The 20,264-nt window shown below is 43.7% G+C and overlaps 1 protein-coding gene across 2 annotated transcripts in view; it reads left to right on the top strand.

The window, feature by feature from the left end:
• The window catches only part of ANKFN1 (ankyrin repeat and fibronectin type III domain containing 1), a 225,698-nt gene that overhangs the window by 183,822 nt on the left and 21,612 nt on the right, over nucleotides 1-20,264 (top strand). For both annotated transcript variants that reach the window (XM_053375155.1, XM_053375156.1), the window contains 4 exons: nucleotides 405-620; nucleotides 8,615-8,781; nucleotides 11,731-11,878; nucleotides 16,148-16,316. In XM_053375155.1, the coding sequence (XP_053231130.1) occupies nucleotides 405-620; nucleotides 8,615-8,781; nucleotides 11,731-11,878; nucleotides 16,148-16,316 (700 nt within the window). The remainder of the gene's footprint in view (nucleotides 1-404; nucleotides 621-8,614; nucleotides 8,782-11,730; nucleotides 11,879-16,147; nucleotides 16,317-20,264) is intronic.

Consider the following 20,264-nt stretch of genomic DNA (forward strand, 5'->3'; position numbering starts at 1 on the left):
TGACTTCCAAAAAGCGTTCTAAAATGGAAGCAGCTACTTCCGGGTTTTCGGCGTTCAAAAAACCAAAACGTTCGACTTCCGAGACGTTCAAAAACCGAGGTACCAGGCACAGTGAGACTGTCATTGCAGCACATCTGCAGACTCACCAGGAGGGATATAGCCAGCTGCTCATGTTTGGAATTTACCATCTTGCAAAAGTAGGGAAGGTGTAATGTCGTGGATATTTTAAAGGCCCAGCTGTTATGCTGTCTCTTCCTCTTGCATTGGCCAGCTGTTCTGGTAGCACTTCCACTCAGGTCCCCAGATCATTGACAGTGTATATATACCAGTATTTGTGAAAATAAGGCAATAATTATGCTTTCTGATGTATTTCATTTCCCATCTCTCCCACCTGCCGCATAAAGAATCTGCTTGGTACACACAACTTGGGCCGAGTCTACTATGAACCAATCAAGGACCGGCATGGCAATATCATCATAGTTACAATAAGAGAAGTGGAGACTCTGTATTCCTTTTTTAATGGCAAGTGGATGCAGATATCCAAACTACAAAGCCAGAGGAAATCCCTTTCAACACCGGAAGAGCCAGTTGCATTGGACATCTTGCTCATCACAATCCAGGTATCTTTTTGCTATGTTAAGCTTTTCAACTAACCAAGCTTTCCTTCTGGGGGGGGGCGAAGGACCCTGAAAATTGGGGACCCAGCAACTGAAATGCAGCTCACTACAGAATCATAGAATGGTAGAATTGGAAGGGACCCCAAGGGTCATCTAGTCCAACCCCCTGCAATGCAGGAATATGTAGCTGTTCTATATGGGATCGAGCCTGCGACCTTGATGGTTATCAGCACCATACTCTAACTCAGGCTTCCTCAACCTCGGCCCTCCAGATGTTTGAGACTACAATTCCCACCATCCCTGACTACTGGTCCTGCTAGCTAGGGATCATGGGAGTTGTAGGCCAAAACCATCTGGAGGGCTGAGTTGGAGGAAGCCTACTCTAACAGACTGAGCTGTTTAGTGGAAATTTGTCTTTGGGGCATGGGCAGCCAATTTTCTCTTTTTCAAAAAGAGCAACCACTATGGGGCACAGCCCATATCACGGGTGGGACTATGGCCAACGTTATATCAGCATTGCACCGGCTGGGCTCAGCCCCAGATGCACACACCAGATCGAGATTTAATTTGGTTGAACTTAGTGTCGGACCGATTGCCGAGGGGCCAAAGTTCAACTACTGGGAGGTCTGGATAGCCCAAGTCATTCGAAAGTCTTTGCTGAATCGACACCCACCTAGGAACACCAGGCCAACAAGCCGAGTTAAGAATTCTGGGCAAAAGCAGAAAGATGGGGACAAATGCAGGAGGAGAAAAATCAGGCAGAGGCTCAGCAAGATGGTGATTGCAAGACAGCTAGGCAAAAACAACAGAACCTGAATGCCAGAAAATGTTCAACAAGAAGCAGGGTGGCTGTGGCACTTTAACAATCAGGACCAAAAGACATCCAGCCAAGAAACTGTGTCCTGGCATATGATCCCATGGCCTTTTCTTCTCATATAGCTTGGTAGAGCGTGAAATGCCAAACTGGGAGTGCAGGAAAACCTCACAGGCAGCCCTGGCAGAAGAAACCAGAGCCAACTCCCTGGCTTCAATGGAGCCCTGCTTCTGTCTCCCTCCTATATTAGCTATTGCGAGCATTTATCTCGCCGACCCATTTAACTCCATAATAGCTCCAGAGAAGCCAGCTGGAGCAATCGGAATTAAGCACTGAAAATCAGCAGCTCATAATAAACCACATCGCCGCTCTCCCCATTGGGGGTTTTGCCTAATTTAAAAGAGATGTGAGAACGAGAATAGGCTCACTGGATCTACGCTAGGCTTGTGGTATTAAAAATGCATTACACGTATGAAAAAGCAGGGTGAGGAGAACATAGTATATTTTTATATAAGGACCAACCCCCACCCCACCCCCAAAAAACCACCCCAGGTCTGATCACATTTCCACCAAGTTCCCATTGAGGGGGCAGTTCTCTTAATGATCATCAAATGGGTATATTGTTCATGAAAAGCTTGTGACAATGAAGATCTGATTGCCTTGCTTGGAGCCAAGCATAGCAATGACAGATAATGCAACAGTTTCAGGAGTGAAGGCATGGGGCCGGGTGCCTTAATTCTCACTCTCTCCAGTGGCACACATAACTCAGGATGGCAGTTGGCTTCATTTATTAGAGTAATCTTTAAGGAATGCTCTCTATCTAGGTAAAGGTAAAGAGACCACTGACCATTAGGTCCAGTCGTGGCTGACTCTGGGGTTGCGGTGCTCATCTCGCTTTATTGGCCGAGGGAGCCGGCGTACAGCTTCCGGGTCATGTGGCCAGCATGACTAAGCCGCTTCTGGCGAACAAGAGCAGCGCACGGAAACGCTGTTTACCTTCCCGCCGGAGCGGTACCTATTTATCTACTTGCACTTTGATGTGCTTTTTAACTGCTAGGTTGGCAGGAGCAGGGACTGAGCAACGGGAGCTCACCCCGTCGTGGGGATTCGAACCGCCGACCTTCTGATCGGCAAGTCCTAGGCTCTGTGGTTTAACCCACAGCGCCACCCACGTCCCCCATCCAAAACTGGCAATTGGCCAATCACCTAGATGTCTATTGCTCAATCAGCATGCATCTTATTCCAGAATGTTTTAGCTCTCGATGGACTGCAGTTGTAGCTCACTGTTGACACTTGTAAGCCACTGCCACTGGGTGGCATCAAAAGCCCATGCACTAACTTGGCTGCCACCTGGTACCCAAGCATGGGGGAAGGGGGCAATTTCTTCACCACATTCCAGTGTTGCACCTGCCCATCTCCTGCTTCTGACGTTTGAAGTGTATGTTGCCCTTTTTCTGTCGGTACACCTAGGCAATTATTTCATAGAATCATAGAATCAGAGTTGGAAGAGACCACAAGGGCCATTGAGTCCAACCCCCTGCCAAGCAGGAAACACCATCAGAGCACTCCTGACATATGGTTGTCAAGCCTCTGCTTAAGTCATGGTGTTCTCTAAAAAAAGAATGAGACACAAATGGAGAATTGATAATCGACCCATAGAACAGGTATCGTCTTTTAAATACCTGGGCATAACCTTTCAGGAAAAGGGCTTGTGGCATTAGCAGGTTAAAAATGCTATTGCAAATGCTCAAAGATCTACCAAAGCTATTATAAGGTATTTCTATGGAAAAGGGGGCCAATATATTCCGGCAGCCTCTCAAGTATTAACACAGCTGACATACGGCTCACAGACTTGCAGCTTCCTAAATCTTGGTCCCTTAGAATCCTTCCAAACTAAGTTTTATTGCTGCCTGTTAGGGATCCCTTCTTGCGTGTCTAACATAGCTGTCCGCTTGGAGGTTGGGAAAAATCCCTGTCAGTGCTCGGATATGGACCCTGAAGATCCATTATTGGTTAAAACTTTATTACCTGGGTTATGAAGGCACCCTAAAGACGTTAAAGCAAAGATTATGGGATAATGCACACAGTGACTTGTGAGCTCGATCACACACAGTCTGTAGTCTGCTGGCAGTAGGAGTACAATATGGGCATGTCTTTAAGTTAACACCTTACATTAAAAACCTGACAGTACCAAATTATCGAAGGTTATTCACTAAAGCCAGACTAAACGTCTTTCCTTATGCAAAATTTCATCTGCTCTTATCATGATGAAGGTCTTTGCGGAAGAATTTAGGTTATCTGAGTGGAGTTTGGGGTGCAAATAATATGTAGAAACAGTTTTAATTCTCAACGAAGAAGAAAGGATAGAAAAAGATACACAGGACAGGAGATCCAGGAAGGCATCTCAAGTGGTCAAGGCTTGATTTTGAAAGGGAAATGGTCTTAAAAATAGGGTATCGCTCACTGCCAGCTTTTGGAGCCACTGACTAGAGCAGGATTTCCCAAGTTTGGGTCTCCAGTTGACTTTGGACTTCAGTCCCCATCATCCCTAGATAGCAGGACCAGTGGTCAGGGATGATAGCAGTTGTAGTCCAAAGTCAGCTGGGGACCCAGATTTGGGAAACCCTGAATTAGAAGAATGATGTTTCTGCTTTTCAGGTGCTGAAATGTAAGCAACATTTTCTAGACCCAATCTTTGGCTGCGTGGGCTCACAAAGCCTTTTACTTCAAGCCTAGCTTGAGCCAAACCTTGCCAATACTGAGATGCCAATCAATTTGTATTCATACACTCCATAAATATGTACGAGGTGCCCCTGAGAAATTGTGCAAACTTTCAGTGAGACTTTCAAAAAGATCGCTTCTTTATATTGTTTGAGGCAAACATCTGCTGGCAACTCGGGCGTGTGGAGAATCGCTCTGTCCCCCTGGGAAATGTTGCTAGGGTCATCTTGACACCAGAGCGAAGTCAACAGCAGACATTCGGTAAAGAGCCAGTAAAGGCTATCATTGGCCAAGCAAGATCCCACCCTGAGCTGAAAGCCTTTCTAGACAACCCTTCCTGCAGAGGAGAGCCAATGGGTAGCCTCGGTAGGTGGAGTCATTATAGTACTCTTTAGTGACCTTTAAAGCCCTAAACGGCCTCGGTCCAGTATACCTGAAGGAGCGTCTCCACCCTCATCGTTCTGCCCAGACACTGAGGTCCACGCCGAGGGCCTTCTGGCGGTTCCCTCACTGCGAGAAGCCAAGTTACAGGGAACCAGACAGAGGGCCTTCTCGGTAGTGGCGCCCTCCCTGTGGAATGCCCTCCCACCAGATGTCAAAGAGAACAACAACTACCAGACTTTTAGAAGACATCTGAAGGCAGCCCTGTTTAGGGAAGCTTTTAATGTTTGATGTATTACAGTATTTTAATATTTTTTGGAAGCCGCCCAGAGTGGCTAGGGAAGCCCAGCCAGATGGGCGGGGTATAAATAATAAATTATTTAAATAAATAATTATAAATTATTATTATTATAGAGAGATGTTGCTGTGCATAGATTTGGTAGACCACCACATAGAGCAGCTGTGCACAAGGTCATGGGCTCTCAAAAAAGTTCCGTTTAGTCTACATAGAATCATGGAATTCTAGAGTTGGAGGATCATCTCTAGTCGAACCCCTTGCAATGCAGGAATATGCAGCTGTCCCAAATGGGGATCGAACCTGAAACCTTGGCGTTATCAGCACCACGCTCTAACCAACTGAGCTATCCAGGCTCAAATGCTAAAGTTAACAGTGAGAACGGCATAAGCATATAAGATCCCTGCCTGATCAGGCCAAAGGCCCACCTAGTCCCAAGGCTGATGTGGTCCAGCATTCTGTTCCCACAGGCACTGCCCAGATGGTTGCAGGAAGCCCACAAGCAAGACTTGAGCGCAACAGCACTCTGTCGACCTGCGAATTCAGCAAGTAGTATAGGCATAATGTCTCTGGCAGTGGAGGTAGAACACAGCCATCATGGCTGGGAGTCATTTTTCCTCCGTGAATTTGTCTAATCTGCCTATAAAGCCAGAAAGGCTGGTGGCCGCCACTACCTCTTTCATGGAATTGTAGATTTGAAAGGGACCCCGAGGGTTACTCAGTCCAACCTCCCTCCTGTGGGAGCAACGTCCATAGTTTAGCTATGCACTGTGCGATGAACTACTTTCTTTCTTTTTTAGGTTTTAATTTATACTTTTTGAGTTCATACATTTCATTAGTTTTACAATCAATTTAACTTTTCAAAATTTGACTTCCTTCCCCCGCTTTCTGCAGTTCATTAAATTTATTTTAAAAAAATATCTTCTGCATATCCAAATTCATTTAACTTATTTACCGTATTTTTCGCTCCATAAGATGCACTTTTTTCCTCCTAAAAAGTAAGGGGAAATGGCTCCCTTTCCAGCCCCAGCCCCTTGCCCAAGCCTCCATTGTTGAATGTTCTGCAGACGGAGGCTGTTTGTTTCCCCAGCGACATGTGACTGGCGGATTAGATTATCTGTCTGGAAACTGGTAGAAACGGCTCCCTTTCCTTTCCTAAAGAAGCTGCAGAACTGTGAGTTGAACCCCATAAAAACAGGATTTTTTTTCCCCTTTGCAAAGTAAGCTCAACAACTGTGAGCTGATCCTCAAAAAAGGGGGCTTTTCCCCTTTCCTCCTCTAAAAACTAGGTGAGTCTTATAGTCAGGTGCATCTTTGGAGCGAAAAATATGGCAATTGTCTACTGTAGATATATACTCTTATGATACCGCAGGTTATTCCAATAATCCTGCTAATGTTTTTATCTATTTACAATTTATTTGTAAATATTCAATAAACCATTTTCATTTTTCATAAAAAGCTTGTTATCTTGATTTCTTATTCTTCCGGTAAGTTTCGCCATTTCGGCATATTCTATAAGTTTTTGTATCCATTCTTCATTTGCTGCGACTTCTCTTTTAGAGATGTTGTTGTTGTTCTTGTTTAGTCATTTAGTCGTGTCCAACTCTTCGTGACCCCATGGACCAGAGCACGCCAAGCACTCCTGTCCTCCACTACCTCCTGCGGTTTGGTCAAACTCATGTTGGTAGCTTCGAGAACACTATCCAACCATCTCGTCCTCTGTCATCCCCTTCTCCTTGTGCCCTCAATCTTTCCCAACATCAGGGTCTTTTCCAGGGAGTCTTCTCTTCTCATGAGGTGGCCAAAGTATTGGAGCCTCAGCTTTAGGATCTGTCCTTCCAGTGAGCACTCAGGGCTGATTTCCTGCAGAATGGATCAGTTTGATCTTCTTGCAGTCCATGGGACTCTCAAGAGTCTCCTCCAGCACCATAATTCAAAAGCATCAATTCTTTGGTGATCAGCCTTCTTTATGGTCCAGCTCTCACTTCCATACATCACTACTGGGAAAACCATAGCTTTAACTATACGGACCTTTGTCGGCAAGGTGAATGTCTCTGCTTTTTAAGATGCTGTCTAGGTTTGTCATCGCTTTTCTCCCAAGAAGCAGGCATCTTTTAATTTTGTGACTGCTGTCACCATTTGCAGTGATCATGGAGCCCAAGAAAGTAAAAGTCCGCTTCCCTAAGTTCCTTCAGATAGTTAACCTCTGCAGGGCCCTCCAAATTCACCTCCGAAATTGTGCTTAAAGCAAATTTTGGTGGCATTTCCAGTTTTCTCCTGTTGGCCCCCTCCTGTCAACCTTAGCAAATATCGAGGGACTAGTTTATACGCTTGAGGAGAACAGAGAACATTAGCAAGGACGAAAAAGACACTCTTAGCCATGAGTTTCTGTACCTGGCAGCTGAGCTAATTGGACGCTACTGTGGGATTGTCTGTAACTGGCTTCCATCCTAACGCTGAAGCGCTGGGGTGGGAGACTAATTAGTGCTGGATCTTCCATGTATTAATTATAATGAGAATGCTTTTCTCATTCATTTAGAGCTAGGCACTTAACTCAACAAGTCTAGGATCATTTCCAGTTCTAAATACATGGCTCAAAGCTGACAAGAAGCCATTGTGAATGCGCCGGCAGATTCCTTCTGCTGCATCAGCTGAGGCTCCTCCCCCCCCCCAAAAAAAAACAATCGGTGCAAGATGGACACCTTTGTGCAGAGGACACTCGAACATTAGTCTACAAATCAACAGATTTATAGGGCTCGGGATTGCAATTCGTTGGTCCCGCCCCTGATCTCCACACACCCTTGAACACATGGAGGCCCGCCCCCTCTCCTCCACATGTTATTTTCCCTCTAATACAACTGTTTGTGCAAGTCCTGTCAATAGCAGTTCCACCAAAAATTACTTTTAAATACACAAGCCTTTCCACACTTAATTTTGAGAGCTTACTTCAATGGATCTTTCGGAAACAAAAGCAAAAAGCGCATGTCTGTAGCTGCAGTACCAAAGTCAGTGATTGGAGGGAAAGTGGAACCCAAGAGGCAGGGAGATATATATATATATAAAACCACATACAGTGGTACCTCGGTTTTCGAACGTCTCCGTTGACAAACATTTCGGTTTTCGAACACCATAAACCCGGAAGTAAATGCTTCAGTTTTTGAACACGCCTCAGAAGTCGAACATGCCACGCGGCTTCTGCTGAATGCAATACCCTGAGGCCTAGCTTTTGGTTGTTGAGTTTTTGGTTTTCAAACACTTCAGAACCCGAATGGTATTCCAGAACGGATTACATTCGAAAACCGAGGTACCACTATACACATACACACTCTTCCTGCAATATCATCGTCTTTTTTTTTTAACCCGTTTTCTATGGAAAATGTCAAAATTGACGGCACTGATAAAAGATACAAATTTAAAATCTCTTATATGAATCTCTATATGAAAAGCTATATGCAAAGACCACAGCGGGGTTCAAAATGTAAGAAAACAGCAGAATATATTATGAAACATTTTAGTGGGGATGAAATGGGGTAAGACGGAACCTTAAAACGCAATTGTATGTGATTTGGGTTATAAACATGGATGCTGGGTGAGTGGGAAGCCACTAGTTTCGTTGAATTGGAATATAATTGTTGAGTAACAAATGTAACTTTCTATATGGGAAAAACGAATAAAATATTATTATTAAAAAAAACATTTTCTAGGGAAGCAATTCCAAAAAGTTTATCTAGGCCAATGCTGAAGGAGGGTCCTTTCCTCTCTCTCTTTCTTCTTCTTCTCCAACAGGACACTCTTTCCTATCACAGAAGGAGCCAACAGCGCCTGGCTCCTGGCCTCTATTTAGGCTACCTGAAACTCTGCAGCTCGGTGGACCAGATAAAAGTCCTGGTGCTGCAAAAGCTGCCCAACATTCTTTGTCATGTTAAAATCCGAGACAACAGCAATGTGTCCAGGTAAGTGAAAGAATATTTCCACCCTACCTAGTGTTTAGTTAGCACTTTGGTGACTGCTGACCCAGGTACCTGGGATTGAGCCCCACTGAATAGAGAATACAGGTATAGGGTTAATTGGCATTTCACACACAGGGAAATAAAGTTGAAAGCAGCAGAGACAGTGCCAAAGAATCCGTACCAAAGGCAGGAGTTAAACTCCAGCTCCAGTTCCTACCTTACTAAACCGAACTAGTTCACTGAACTTTTTAAATGCATGCTAGTGAACTTGAAATTGCCATTCAGATTTACTTTTATAAAGCGGCAAATAGATTTTTTTTTATTGCACCCAAGATACTTGCAGACTTGCAATCCAATGCATGTCACCTCAGAAGTAAGTTTCATTGTTGTCAATGGAGTTTATTGGCAGCCAAATATGTATAGCAGTGCAACTTCAGGATAGCATAGCAGAAGGGATGCGGGTGGTGCGGTGGTCTAAACCACTGAGCCTCTTGGGCTTGCCAATCAGAAGGTTAGCGGTTCGAATCCCTGTGACAGGGTGAGCTGCCGTTGCTCTGTCCCAGCTCCTGCCAACCTAGCAGTCCAAAAGCACGCCAGTGCAAGTAGATAAATAGGTACTGCTGTGGCGGGAAGGGAAACAGTGTTTCCATGCGCTCTGGTTCCATCATGGTGTTCTATTGAGCCAGAAGTGGTTTAGTCCTGCTGGCCACATGACCCAGAAAGCTGTCTGTGGACAAACGCCGGCTGCCTCAGCCTCAAAGCGAGATGAGCACCACAACCCCATAGTCGCCTTTGACTGGACCTAACTATGCAGGGCTCCTTCACCTTTACCTTTTTTTACCTAGCATGGCAGAAGTTCCCAGCTGGTTCCCCATCCACATTATTGCTAGGTGGGATCACAGAATATTTCCCAAACAAAGCTACATTTACAGGGGCAGACCTAGGAATACACAAACCAAAGCACAGCCAACCTTCAAAATTCTCACCTCTCTGAATTTTGCAATGCAGTTCTCCAGTCATGTGCCTTGTATAAGAGTGTATATACTAGGGTGAGGTGTCAATTAAAATGCATATGTTTGTGAAAATAACATACCAAAAGAAGCATGGTATCAGAGGAAATCGCTTTGCATGGAAAGGGGGCAAACAGGCAAAATTTAGTACAGAAATTTAGCACAGAAATGTTCACATCAGGCGAAATTCGCACTAAAATACTGATGAATTTTCATGAGTGGTTTAGATATAGATATAGGCATAGATATAGATACCAACACAAAAAAATATGAACTGATGTGGAATTATGGAGGACTGAATGGGAAAAATGGGAAATGGAGAAAAGTAGAAATGGACAGATTCTCCCGCCCTTAACATGTGCTCCTCCTAGCCACACCTCCTGAAGTATCCTGTCCCTATCATCACACACCTTCTGTCTCCTCAGGGTAGTTGCCAAAATCCTTTACCTGCACTATCCCTTCACCTGACCAATTTTACAACACCTGTTCACTGTCTGTGATATAAAGTAGGCAAACCAATTGACCTGGATCCCACAGCCATTCAGGGGCAGAGGTTGACTTCCTGCTTGGTCTCACCCAATCCATAAACAGACCCCTGTGTTGCAATATAGACAAGCTGAACAAAATAACAACACGATGGCTGATCATAATGGCACTAAACACTATTTATAGACTAATACAAACGATCAGAAATTGCAACCAAAGTCTCGAAATCTTCTTCACCAGTCGCAGTAGAGTAATTCAAAAGTTCAATATATACATAATCTGTCACCAAATATCGCCAGAACAGAGTTTCCGGATAAACAATCTGTTTCGTTCAATGCTTGTAAGAATTAATGTGAGAAGGATGCAGTTCAATTTCTTAACAAGCCAATCTTACACGTAAGTAAATATAAACACTGTAGAAAATATGCTCTGGATCAGAATATGCTTGTTAAGAAATTGAACTGCATCCTTATCATATTAATTCTTACAAGTCTGGCTGATGAAGAATTGATCAAGATTGACCGATGAAGCATTGAACGAAACAGATTGGTTATCCAGAAACTCTGTTCCGGCAATATTTGGTGACAGATTATGTATATCTCAAACTTTTGAATTATTCCACTGCGACTGGTGAAGAAGATTTAGAGACTTTGGCTGCAATTTCTGATTGTTTGTATTAGTCTATCAATAGTGTTTAGTGCCATTGTTATTGGCCATCGTGTTGTGTTATTTTGTTCAACTGGTCTCGCCCAATGACTGGATAGTTCTTCATGTGATCAGAGGGGGCGGGTGGTAAGCCAAGCCACAAATGGGTCTGGAAGGAAGATGGAAGGAAGATGCTGAGCTCTTAGGCACCCAGTGAGCTCACCCACGAGTTTGGCATGCCTCCTTCCCGCTCGCCTATCAATAAGTGCAGGCTCAGAAATATGCACAATGACCAGCTGCGTACCTCAACCTGCCTTCTCTCCATACAATCACAGGCAAGGCTGCTTCCTTGCCCATGTATAAGGAGGGGGCCTGGGCATGAAATGTGCCTACCAAAATCCAAGCAGTTTTCGCTGGCTATGTTCAGTGCTAGAAATCAAACGCCTGATGAGAAAACGGAGACCCCTGGAAAAATGCCACCGTAGCCCAAGGCGTGTGTGCGAAAAGATTATAGAAACATGGAACAGCCCTCTTGTCAAAGAAAGCTGAAATGTTTCAAAGGCTTTTTTATTATTATTATTAAGACCTTGGTAAAGAAGTCTCCGGCTTGATATGCGCACTCGACGAGAATGAAATCAGAAAGTTGGCCCTTTTTTTAACCACAAGCAATAGGGCCTGTTATAAGTTTAGAAATCTTTTTACTATCTGAGAACGAAAACTTCAACAGAGCCCAAACATACGTACAGTAAATTCTTCCTTGTGCAGTGAACTTTTGTTGTATTTCTAATTTTAAACTTCACTCCGTATACAGAGAGGAGTGGGAATGGATCCAAAGTCTTTCTGGCTCGGAATCTATGGAAAATATGGATCATTCCGCAGAGTGTCCAACTCAACTGTTCGTGGAGCTCCAGATGGCAGTGAAAGCTCTCCTGAAACAGATCAGTCTTCCTCTACGACAGGTACGATGCATTGTTTGTGACACTTTCGATTTGTGGATGAATTTGAACATCACGCTCTTCCTCACACCTTGAATTGTAAATATATTCTTGCTTATCATTGCCATTTTGTTTCAGAACCATACAATCCAGGGCTGGTTGAAGGTCATGTTTGTTTGGTGCAGTGTGTGGCCTATATGGGAAGGGTGGGTTTCATTTCATCCACAAGAGGCTGAATGGATAAGGCTTCCCTTCTTCTTCTTCTTCTTCTTCTTCTTCTTCTTCTTCCTCTTCCTCTTCCTCTTCCTCTTCCTCTTCCTCTTCCTCTTCTTTTTCTGCAATCACTCGTAGCCAAGTAAGATTGTCTTCCATAAACACAGTTTAACAGTGAATCTGTAAGTGACTGTGGAGGCCAATTCTGGGTCCATTACAGACATCATGGCTGCGTTGCCATTGCCATGTTTTCAAAAAAGGATGCTCGGAGTTGAAGAGGGGTCTGAATCCACAGCAGAACCCTGACACGGTACATCACTACCAGGCAGGACAATAATCAGCACCATGTAAATGAAATGGCCTGCCATAAGGAGGCAAAGTCCTGTTACAACTGGGCCTTGTACACCCCTGAAAGTGTGTGGAATGTAGTTTGACTGCAAGGACAGGTGATGCAATGGTGCCACTGCTTCTTTGTGCACCCAAGTCCCAAAGTCTTAAGTGTGGAGGAGCATTTCACTGAGCCAATGCTAACAGGTAACTCTGTGGACCTTTGCAGTGCTGTGCTCGGTGCTTGCATGCAGCAAGAAAGATTTGGTTGTAAAATCTAGCTATGATATGATTCTCTCACCACATCCCCCTATTCAGCCCACGAGAGCGAACTGCAAGCATCCTGATGCAGTCATCTTCAGTGGTACAAGTCACAGTCTCCTGAATCGGGAACATTTCCAGTCTAGTGACATCCACCCATTTTTATCATAGAAAAGAATTATGAGAAAGTCGTTTAAGTATCAATGGAGGCCTGATGAACCCTTTGCAGATGACACAAGATGTGTGGTTAATCAGTGGAGGAATTTCATCTAATTTTAGTTAAATTGTCTCCTGCCATTTTCCATTAAAAATAAATAAATCCCAAAGCAGTTCTCAGTAAATCAATACAGTGGTACCTCCGGTTAAGAACTTAATTTGTTCTGGAGGTCCGTTCTTAACCTGAAACTGTTCTTAACCTGAGGTACCACTTTAGCTAATGGGGCCTCCCGCTGCTGCCGTGCTGCCACCACACAATTTCTGTTCTCATCCTGAAGCAAAGTTCTTAACGCAAGGTACTATTTCTGCGTTAGCGGAGTCTGTAACCTGAAGCTTCTGTAACCTGAAGCGTCTGTAATCCGAGGTACCACTGTAAAATCCATTGTTTGCCTCTGCTGGCACCACTCCTGACCTCCATGCACTGATCAGATCTACATGCATACAGGGCAGGACGCGAGTGGCGCTGTGGTCTAAACCACCGATCATAAGGTTGGCAGTTCAAATCCATGCAACGGGGTGAGCTCCCATTGCTTTGTCCCAGCTCCCGCCAACCTAGCAGTTCGAAAGCATACCAACGCAAGTAGATAAATAGGTACCACTGCGGCGGGAAGGTAAATGGTGTTCCATTGCACCAGAAGTGGTTTAGTCATGCTGGCCACATGACCCGGAAAAGCTTTCCGCGGACAAACACCGGGTCCCTTGGCCTGAAAGCGGAGATGAGTGCCACACCCCATAGTCAAATTTGACTGGACTTAACCATCCAGGGCTCCTTTACCTTTAAATGCATACATGTGAATGTCAAAATGTGTAATGTCAGTATGCTGCTTACCAGGCTCTCTGACTTAAACCCAGCATGACTGGTGCCACCTCTTTTATGCCCATCATAGTTTTTCCAGTAAATCAAAAGCCCTTGTTTGCCTGTACTTACCCACATAGCAAGCTCACATAGCTAAATCCTGCGAAGACACATTCTTGATGGTTTCTTCAGAGCTGCTAGACTTTCCTGGGCACTTCCTTCCCCCAAAAAAGCTTGAATACAGACCTTTTCCAAAACAAAAAAAGGTTCTATGTGGGCAGATGATGGCCTATTGTTTTATAATTGGCAGCTGTTATTTCTTGATTTTTAATGTTGTTGCAGATGTTTCTCTTTGTGTTTTATCCTTTTGTGTTATAGTTTTAAGTTTGTATGCCACCATGAAAGCCTGTTGGTGGGCTGGAACTAGGTATGGTTGAAATTTAAAACTAAATAAAACACAGTAATAGAATGCTACCATATTCTGCCATGTTTTGTAGGCTATATGGATCAATCCTTAATCCAAAAGGAGTGGGCCAGGATTTAGTTCAAGCATGCTAAGATTTTTCTGGATAAAATGTATTCCAACAATTCAACAATCCAGTTTCTTTCTTTGAATATTTTGTTAGTCTTCTTTAAAATAAATTAAAAGAAATAAAAAAGTGAGACAGCCTTGGATGAATATATATATACACACACATATATACATATATACATATATATACAAACACACACACATACATACTCCCAACAATCATATTTGCTGGTGCTCAAGGCCACAATTTAACCAGGAAGCTTCCAATTAAACCATAGTTTCCTGTTCTGTTCAAACTTGGGAAACTGTGGTTACCAGGTTCAGAACAAGCCAGGATATTAAACGAACCAACTTAAAACATTGGTTCAATAGCTTGACTTGTTCTGAAGCCATAACCATAGCTTCTTGGTTCGGATGGAATGAGAAACTATGGTTAATTAGAGGCTTCCCCCATTTTATTGCAGCTTGTAGCAACAGGAAGAACAAAGGAGCCACATTCACAGGCAAAAAAAGCTCAGGCATATCTCTGCTTAATAAACTGAGATGTGATCATCCAAGCATGGTTTATTGGTAGCTATATCACCTAAAATCCATTCCCCTGAGCTGAAGCTGATTTAGAAAACATAGACCATATAAGTTACTACCACACTTCTTTCTTGTATTGCTGATTCACATAACTTAATTTATAAGAATAGAATAGAATAGAATAGAATAGAATAGAATAGAATAGAATAGAATAGAATAGAATAGAATAGAATAGAATAGAATAGTCTTGATCTTCTACCATAGCTCCCAAAATGGAGTGTTTGTTGGCCAAAGATGGCCATAGTCTCAAAAAATGCAAAATTCGTACACCAGTGCATGCTGGTCCACGCAATATCTCCCAGTGCTCTGCTGCCCCAGAACAACTTCCTTCCAGGTTTCACAGCACCAGGAGATGGTCACGCAGCCTGAGGTGACTTCCCGCCAGGTCTCTTCTGCTCCCTCAAGATTGCGGGGCTGAGCCTTGTCCCAGTGGACATTTGAGGGGCTGTAGAGACCTCAGCACCATAGAGTTGGTGAGCCTGACACACATACACACACCCCCTACACAAAGGACTGATATCCTGAAATGGGGGAGAGATGACAAGCTTAGATAATGGTCCTAGCTGATTCCATGCCTCCATTTAGCATCAAAGTCGATTTTAATCAAACATTTGATTTAATAAACATTTAATCAAACATTTAATCAAACTCTTGCTGTTTGATACTTATTTCATTTTCATTTTTCTCAGTGCGGCTTGTTAAATCTTTTTCATTGCCCCATTTGGTGACAGGCTGCAGGGAGAAAATGGGGAGGGGAAGGGAGGAAGCAAGCCAAAAAGAAAAAGAAGAAAAGGAGGGGGGGAGATCTGCATAGCTTTGCTAACCAGCTCCTAAATTGAATGTTAAAGGTTTTTAATTGAATTCATTTTCATGTTTTCACATAATTATACAATCATAATCTTGAAAAGCTCATGGAGTGTGATCGTTTTCTGGCTAATAAGAAACATAAATGTTATTTTCTGGGGGGAGGCAAGGGGTTGTGTTGTGCGTACGTGTGTGTCTTTTAATGTGGAACGTTGGAGCATTAAATCTTTATTTTATGAAGCAAAATTAACACACACATGGCCTTTCTCTCTCTCTCTCTCTCTCTCTCTCTCTCTCTCCCCCCCCCCCAGATATATATATATATAGACACACAAACATGTGTGTGTGTGTGTGTGTATACATATACAGGTATATATCCCCCCCCCCATTTCTCTTTTACAAAAAAACCCCCTATATCTTGATGCTGTGCAACTTTGCGCTAATGTTTTATACAATTTTGGGGGTTGTTTATATAAGTACGATGCTGTAACTCTCGCCTCCCCTTTCTCCCCCCCCCCACGCCCACCCCCATTTCTTCTCTGTGCGTGTTCCTCTGCAGGCTAAGCTCTTCCGTCTGTATACACAGGAGGTGTTGGAACTGGGTCACAATGTGTCCTTTCTTCTCCTGCTCCCTGCCTCAGACGACGTCTGCACTGCCCCAGGACAGAATAACCCTTACACCCCGCACTCAGGATTCCTTAACCTCCCTCTTCAGATGTTTGAACTCGGTATACTACCTTGCTTCACCTAGAAATATTAACCCAGTCGCCTTATAATAAAATCACAAAGTTGTATCTGTTCCCCTCCAGCCCCTCGCCTCCCCCCCCCCGTCCCAGCGGAGAGTCAATAGATCACGTGATGATTTCTTGGCAACAACACTTTTTCTCTCCGACTACAGACAAGTAATAGAAGGAGCGTAGCTACCAGGTTACATGCTCTAGTCACAACTACAGGAATGTAGAAGCCAGTCAGTCCACAAGCTATCAAGCAACAACACGGCCCTTTGGTTATAGGCATGAAGAATAGCCAATATTGAAATGGGCAGTTCAGGCGGCATTTGGCGAAAGCAAAACAATTCAAAGCTGACTTAGCAGGGCTTTTGATTTCAAAATATGGTTGAGGAAGGTGGATCACCCATCTCTGACTGCCTCTCCACTACCAATTTGATTACGGAACTGAGCTTGGTGTAGAATTTATTTATTGTTATCCGGCCAGATCCAGACTTAGTCCCGTTGAAATCGGACAATTGTTGTGCAAGCAGTATTGACGGTCAGTAGGATAAGTGTGAGTGCACATAATCCCGAGTTTTACACGCCGTTCATGGGATGCAAGAAGACCTCACAGCTGTTAGAACAGAGGTGTGACTCTCCAGAGGTTGGTGAGCTACAACTTCCATCATCCCTAATGATGATGGTTTGGTCTGACAGGAGCTGAAGTCCAGTAACATCTGGAGTGCCACAGAGAGCTGGTGGCTTCTCTCATACCATAAGGGTCTGGGAACGTGCACTACCAAGCACAGTCTTCTGGTTGGTAGCCCTTGCTGCTGAAATGCCAGGAAGCATTCCGTATCAGCCACTGTCAGGGGAAAACATACAGAGCCAGATGGTTGATTTGGTTCAACAAAAGCTTCCTTAATCTTCTCTCCAACAGATCCAGTACTAGGAAAAGCATGGGCAGATATTCATGAAACAGACCATGCAAATATCGTGATAGCATTGTGCATGATGCGCAATGTGGCTATACAGTGCTGCTTGTTTGCACAGTTAAACCCCTCTGCCACTGAGACTGAATTGTCACCATCACCCTATCATCCATGCCCCCTCCTTACAAGTAACAGTCATCTTTCATGCATGTTTCCATAGGTATAAGGGACGCGGGTGGCGCTGTGGTTTAAACCACCGAGCCTCTTGGGCTTGCCGATCGCAAGGTCAGCAGTTCAAATCCCTGCGATGGGGCGAGCTCCCGTTGCTCTGTCCCAGCTCCTGCCAACCTAGCAGTTCAAAAGCACACCAGTGCAAGTAGATAAATCAGTATTGCTGTGGCGGGAAGGTAAATGGCATTTCTGTGCGCTCTGGCACTTGTCACGGTCCTCTGTGCACCAGCAGAGGTTTAGTCATGCTGGTCACATGACCCAGAAAGCTGTCTGTGGACAAACGCCGGCTCCCTCAGCCTGAAAAGCAAGATGAGCACCGCACCCCATAGTCGCCTTTGACTGGACTTAACCATCCAGGGGTCTTTTACCCTTAAGCTATCCCATATCTATAAACACACGCATACACAATAGGTTTATAACTTTTTCAAGAAGGATTTCCTATAATGTAAAGGGATGAATTTTTGCTCAGAAACCTTGCAGAAGGGACTAATTGTTCTCAGTTGTGAAAAGGGGTCACCCTGAAATGAAAAGTTTGAATCGGCATGTATGTAACATTACTACATAAGTATATTAGCACTTTTGAAAAACTTTGTGGAACTGTTTAGAACTTTTACAGCTGTCTGGAACTTCCTAGACAGCTGTAATGTATTGTATTGGAGAATCACTGGAAGCAACAGGCCTCCATAGACCAGATAACAAGAAGTAATCAGTGCACAGAATGTGCAATCCAAGTGATGTGGGAACTCTATGGTGCTTGCAGCAGAGACAAAGACAAACTGCAACCTCAATTTATTCTAAGCAATAAGAAGTGATGTACATTGTACAAGTTTTTCAAAAATTGCAACCTCTATTTTTCCTGTCCAGGCTGTGCCTATTACATAATACATTATACAGTTACATATACAAAAATTGATTTATTGGTTTCGGGGTGACCTTTCCCCCCCAAATATGGAAATGACAGTTCATTCCTTTGTTTTTAGGCAATAGTTTATCTAACTAAGCTATAGGAACATGAAGTTGTAAGACTGTTAGAACCCTAATACACACACTAAGTGATATAAACTTATAGGAAGATTGAGCCATTCCCAGAATAATGTGTTCTTTCTTTGCCAGCTCTCTTTTATGAGTCATTCATAAAGCCCTTTTCTGGGCAAGGTGGTTACATCTCTTACATACCACAGCTCTTGGGGTATGACTAATGCACAGGCCAAATTTGCCAGGCTAATCTCCCATGATCACCATACACCTTCTGTGACCGGCAACTATGAATCAACACTGTTGGTAGCCTCAGATATTCAAAAATTATGAGTTCAGCCTTACATTTCAACATATTTTTCCAGTATTTAATACCATACCCTCCAACATTTCTCCAATGAAAATAGGGACGTCTTATTCCTTCATCATCATCATCATCATCATCATCATCATCATTTTATTATTTATACCCCACCCATCTGATTTCCCTATACAGGGCTGCCCTCAGATGTCTTCTAAAGGTTGCATAGTTACTTATCTCCTTGGCTTCTGTAAATCCAGAACTATCCCTGGAATATAAGCACACTTGGAGGGTCTGTAACACAGAGAACTAGCATCTTTTTTTCCCCCTTAAAGGGGACCCAAGTCTGCATGTTAGAAACAGATCAAGCAAGGCAAGATCACAAACTTTTTTAATGTCGATTGTAGATTAGAGCAGCAATGGAGATGGCAAAGTAGTTTGCCATACACAATGAGGATTCAGCAGACTTTGCTCATTTGTCTCTCAATGCGGTGAATTTATGGTGTGGGGGCTTTGTAGTACTGCAGGGAGAATTCCAATAAAAGCCCAATTTTACTTTTCCAACAAAAAGCAACCGATCTTGTGCCCTAGAGCGGAGGCCATTTTCTGTCTGATTTATTGCACATTTCTCCCCAGTGCCTATAAAATGGCTGTGATTCACCTCCAGAATATTAGAAGCTTCCACTCCCTATTAGTTGGCGGCTACTGAATCTGTAATTGCAAAACCGCAAAAGGCAATGTTGAAGCAACATTTGTTACAGTAACATTAACAGCCTGGCTTCCAACCACAGTGGCTAGAAGCTGCAGCGGCAGCTGCAATTTCACTAATGGTGCCACACGTCTGGTGTGAGCTGTCAGACCACATGCTGCTTGCTCCCTGGACCACTGCAGAAGCTAGATGTTTGGGAGGGGAGCAGAAAGAGTCAGGACTATTCTTCTTTGAGTTGTAGGCTGAGATCATCCTGCTAGTGATCTCTTTGCAAAACAGATTGGTTTGATTTCCTACCATATGCAATGTTCAGAAAGAGATATGAAAAGTTTGTGTCTCCAAACATTTTAATGCTAGTGATGGACCACAGATTTTCACAGAACTGAAAGGGGCTTGGGAGAGTCTTTGGTTCCCAAGGGACAAATACTCCCATATCATCATCATCATCATCATCATATAATATTATTTACACCCGCCCATCTGGATGCGTTTCCCCAGCCACTCTGGGTGGCTCCCAACAGAAGATTAAAAACATGATAAAACATCAAACATTAAAAACTTCCCTTAAACAGGGCTGCCTTAAGATGTCTTCTAAAAGTCAGATATAGTGGTTCCTTGGTTTATGAACATAATCCATTCCAGAAGTCTGTTATTAAACCGAAACCATTCTTAAACCGAGGTGCGCTTTCCGTAATGAGGCCTCCTGCCACCAGTGCCCTTCCACCATTCAAATTCCGTTCTTAGACCGAGATAAAGTTCGCAAACTGGGACACCGTTTCCAGTTTTGCAGAGTCCATAAACCAAATCGTTCTTAAACA

The sequence above is a fragment of the Podarcis raffonei genome, chromosome 2 (genome assembly GCF_027172205.1).
Source record: "Podarcis raffonei isolate rPodRaf1 chromosome 2, rPodRaf1.pri, whole genome shotgun sequence".
Lineage (NCBI taxonomy): Eukaryota > Metazoa > Chordata > Lepidosauria > Squamata > Lacertidae > Podarcis > Podarcis raffonei.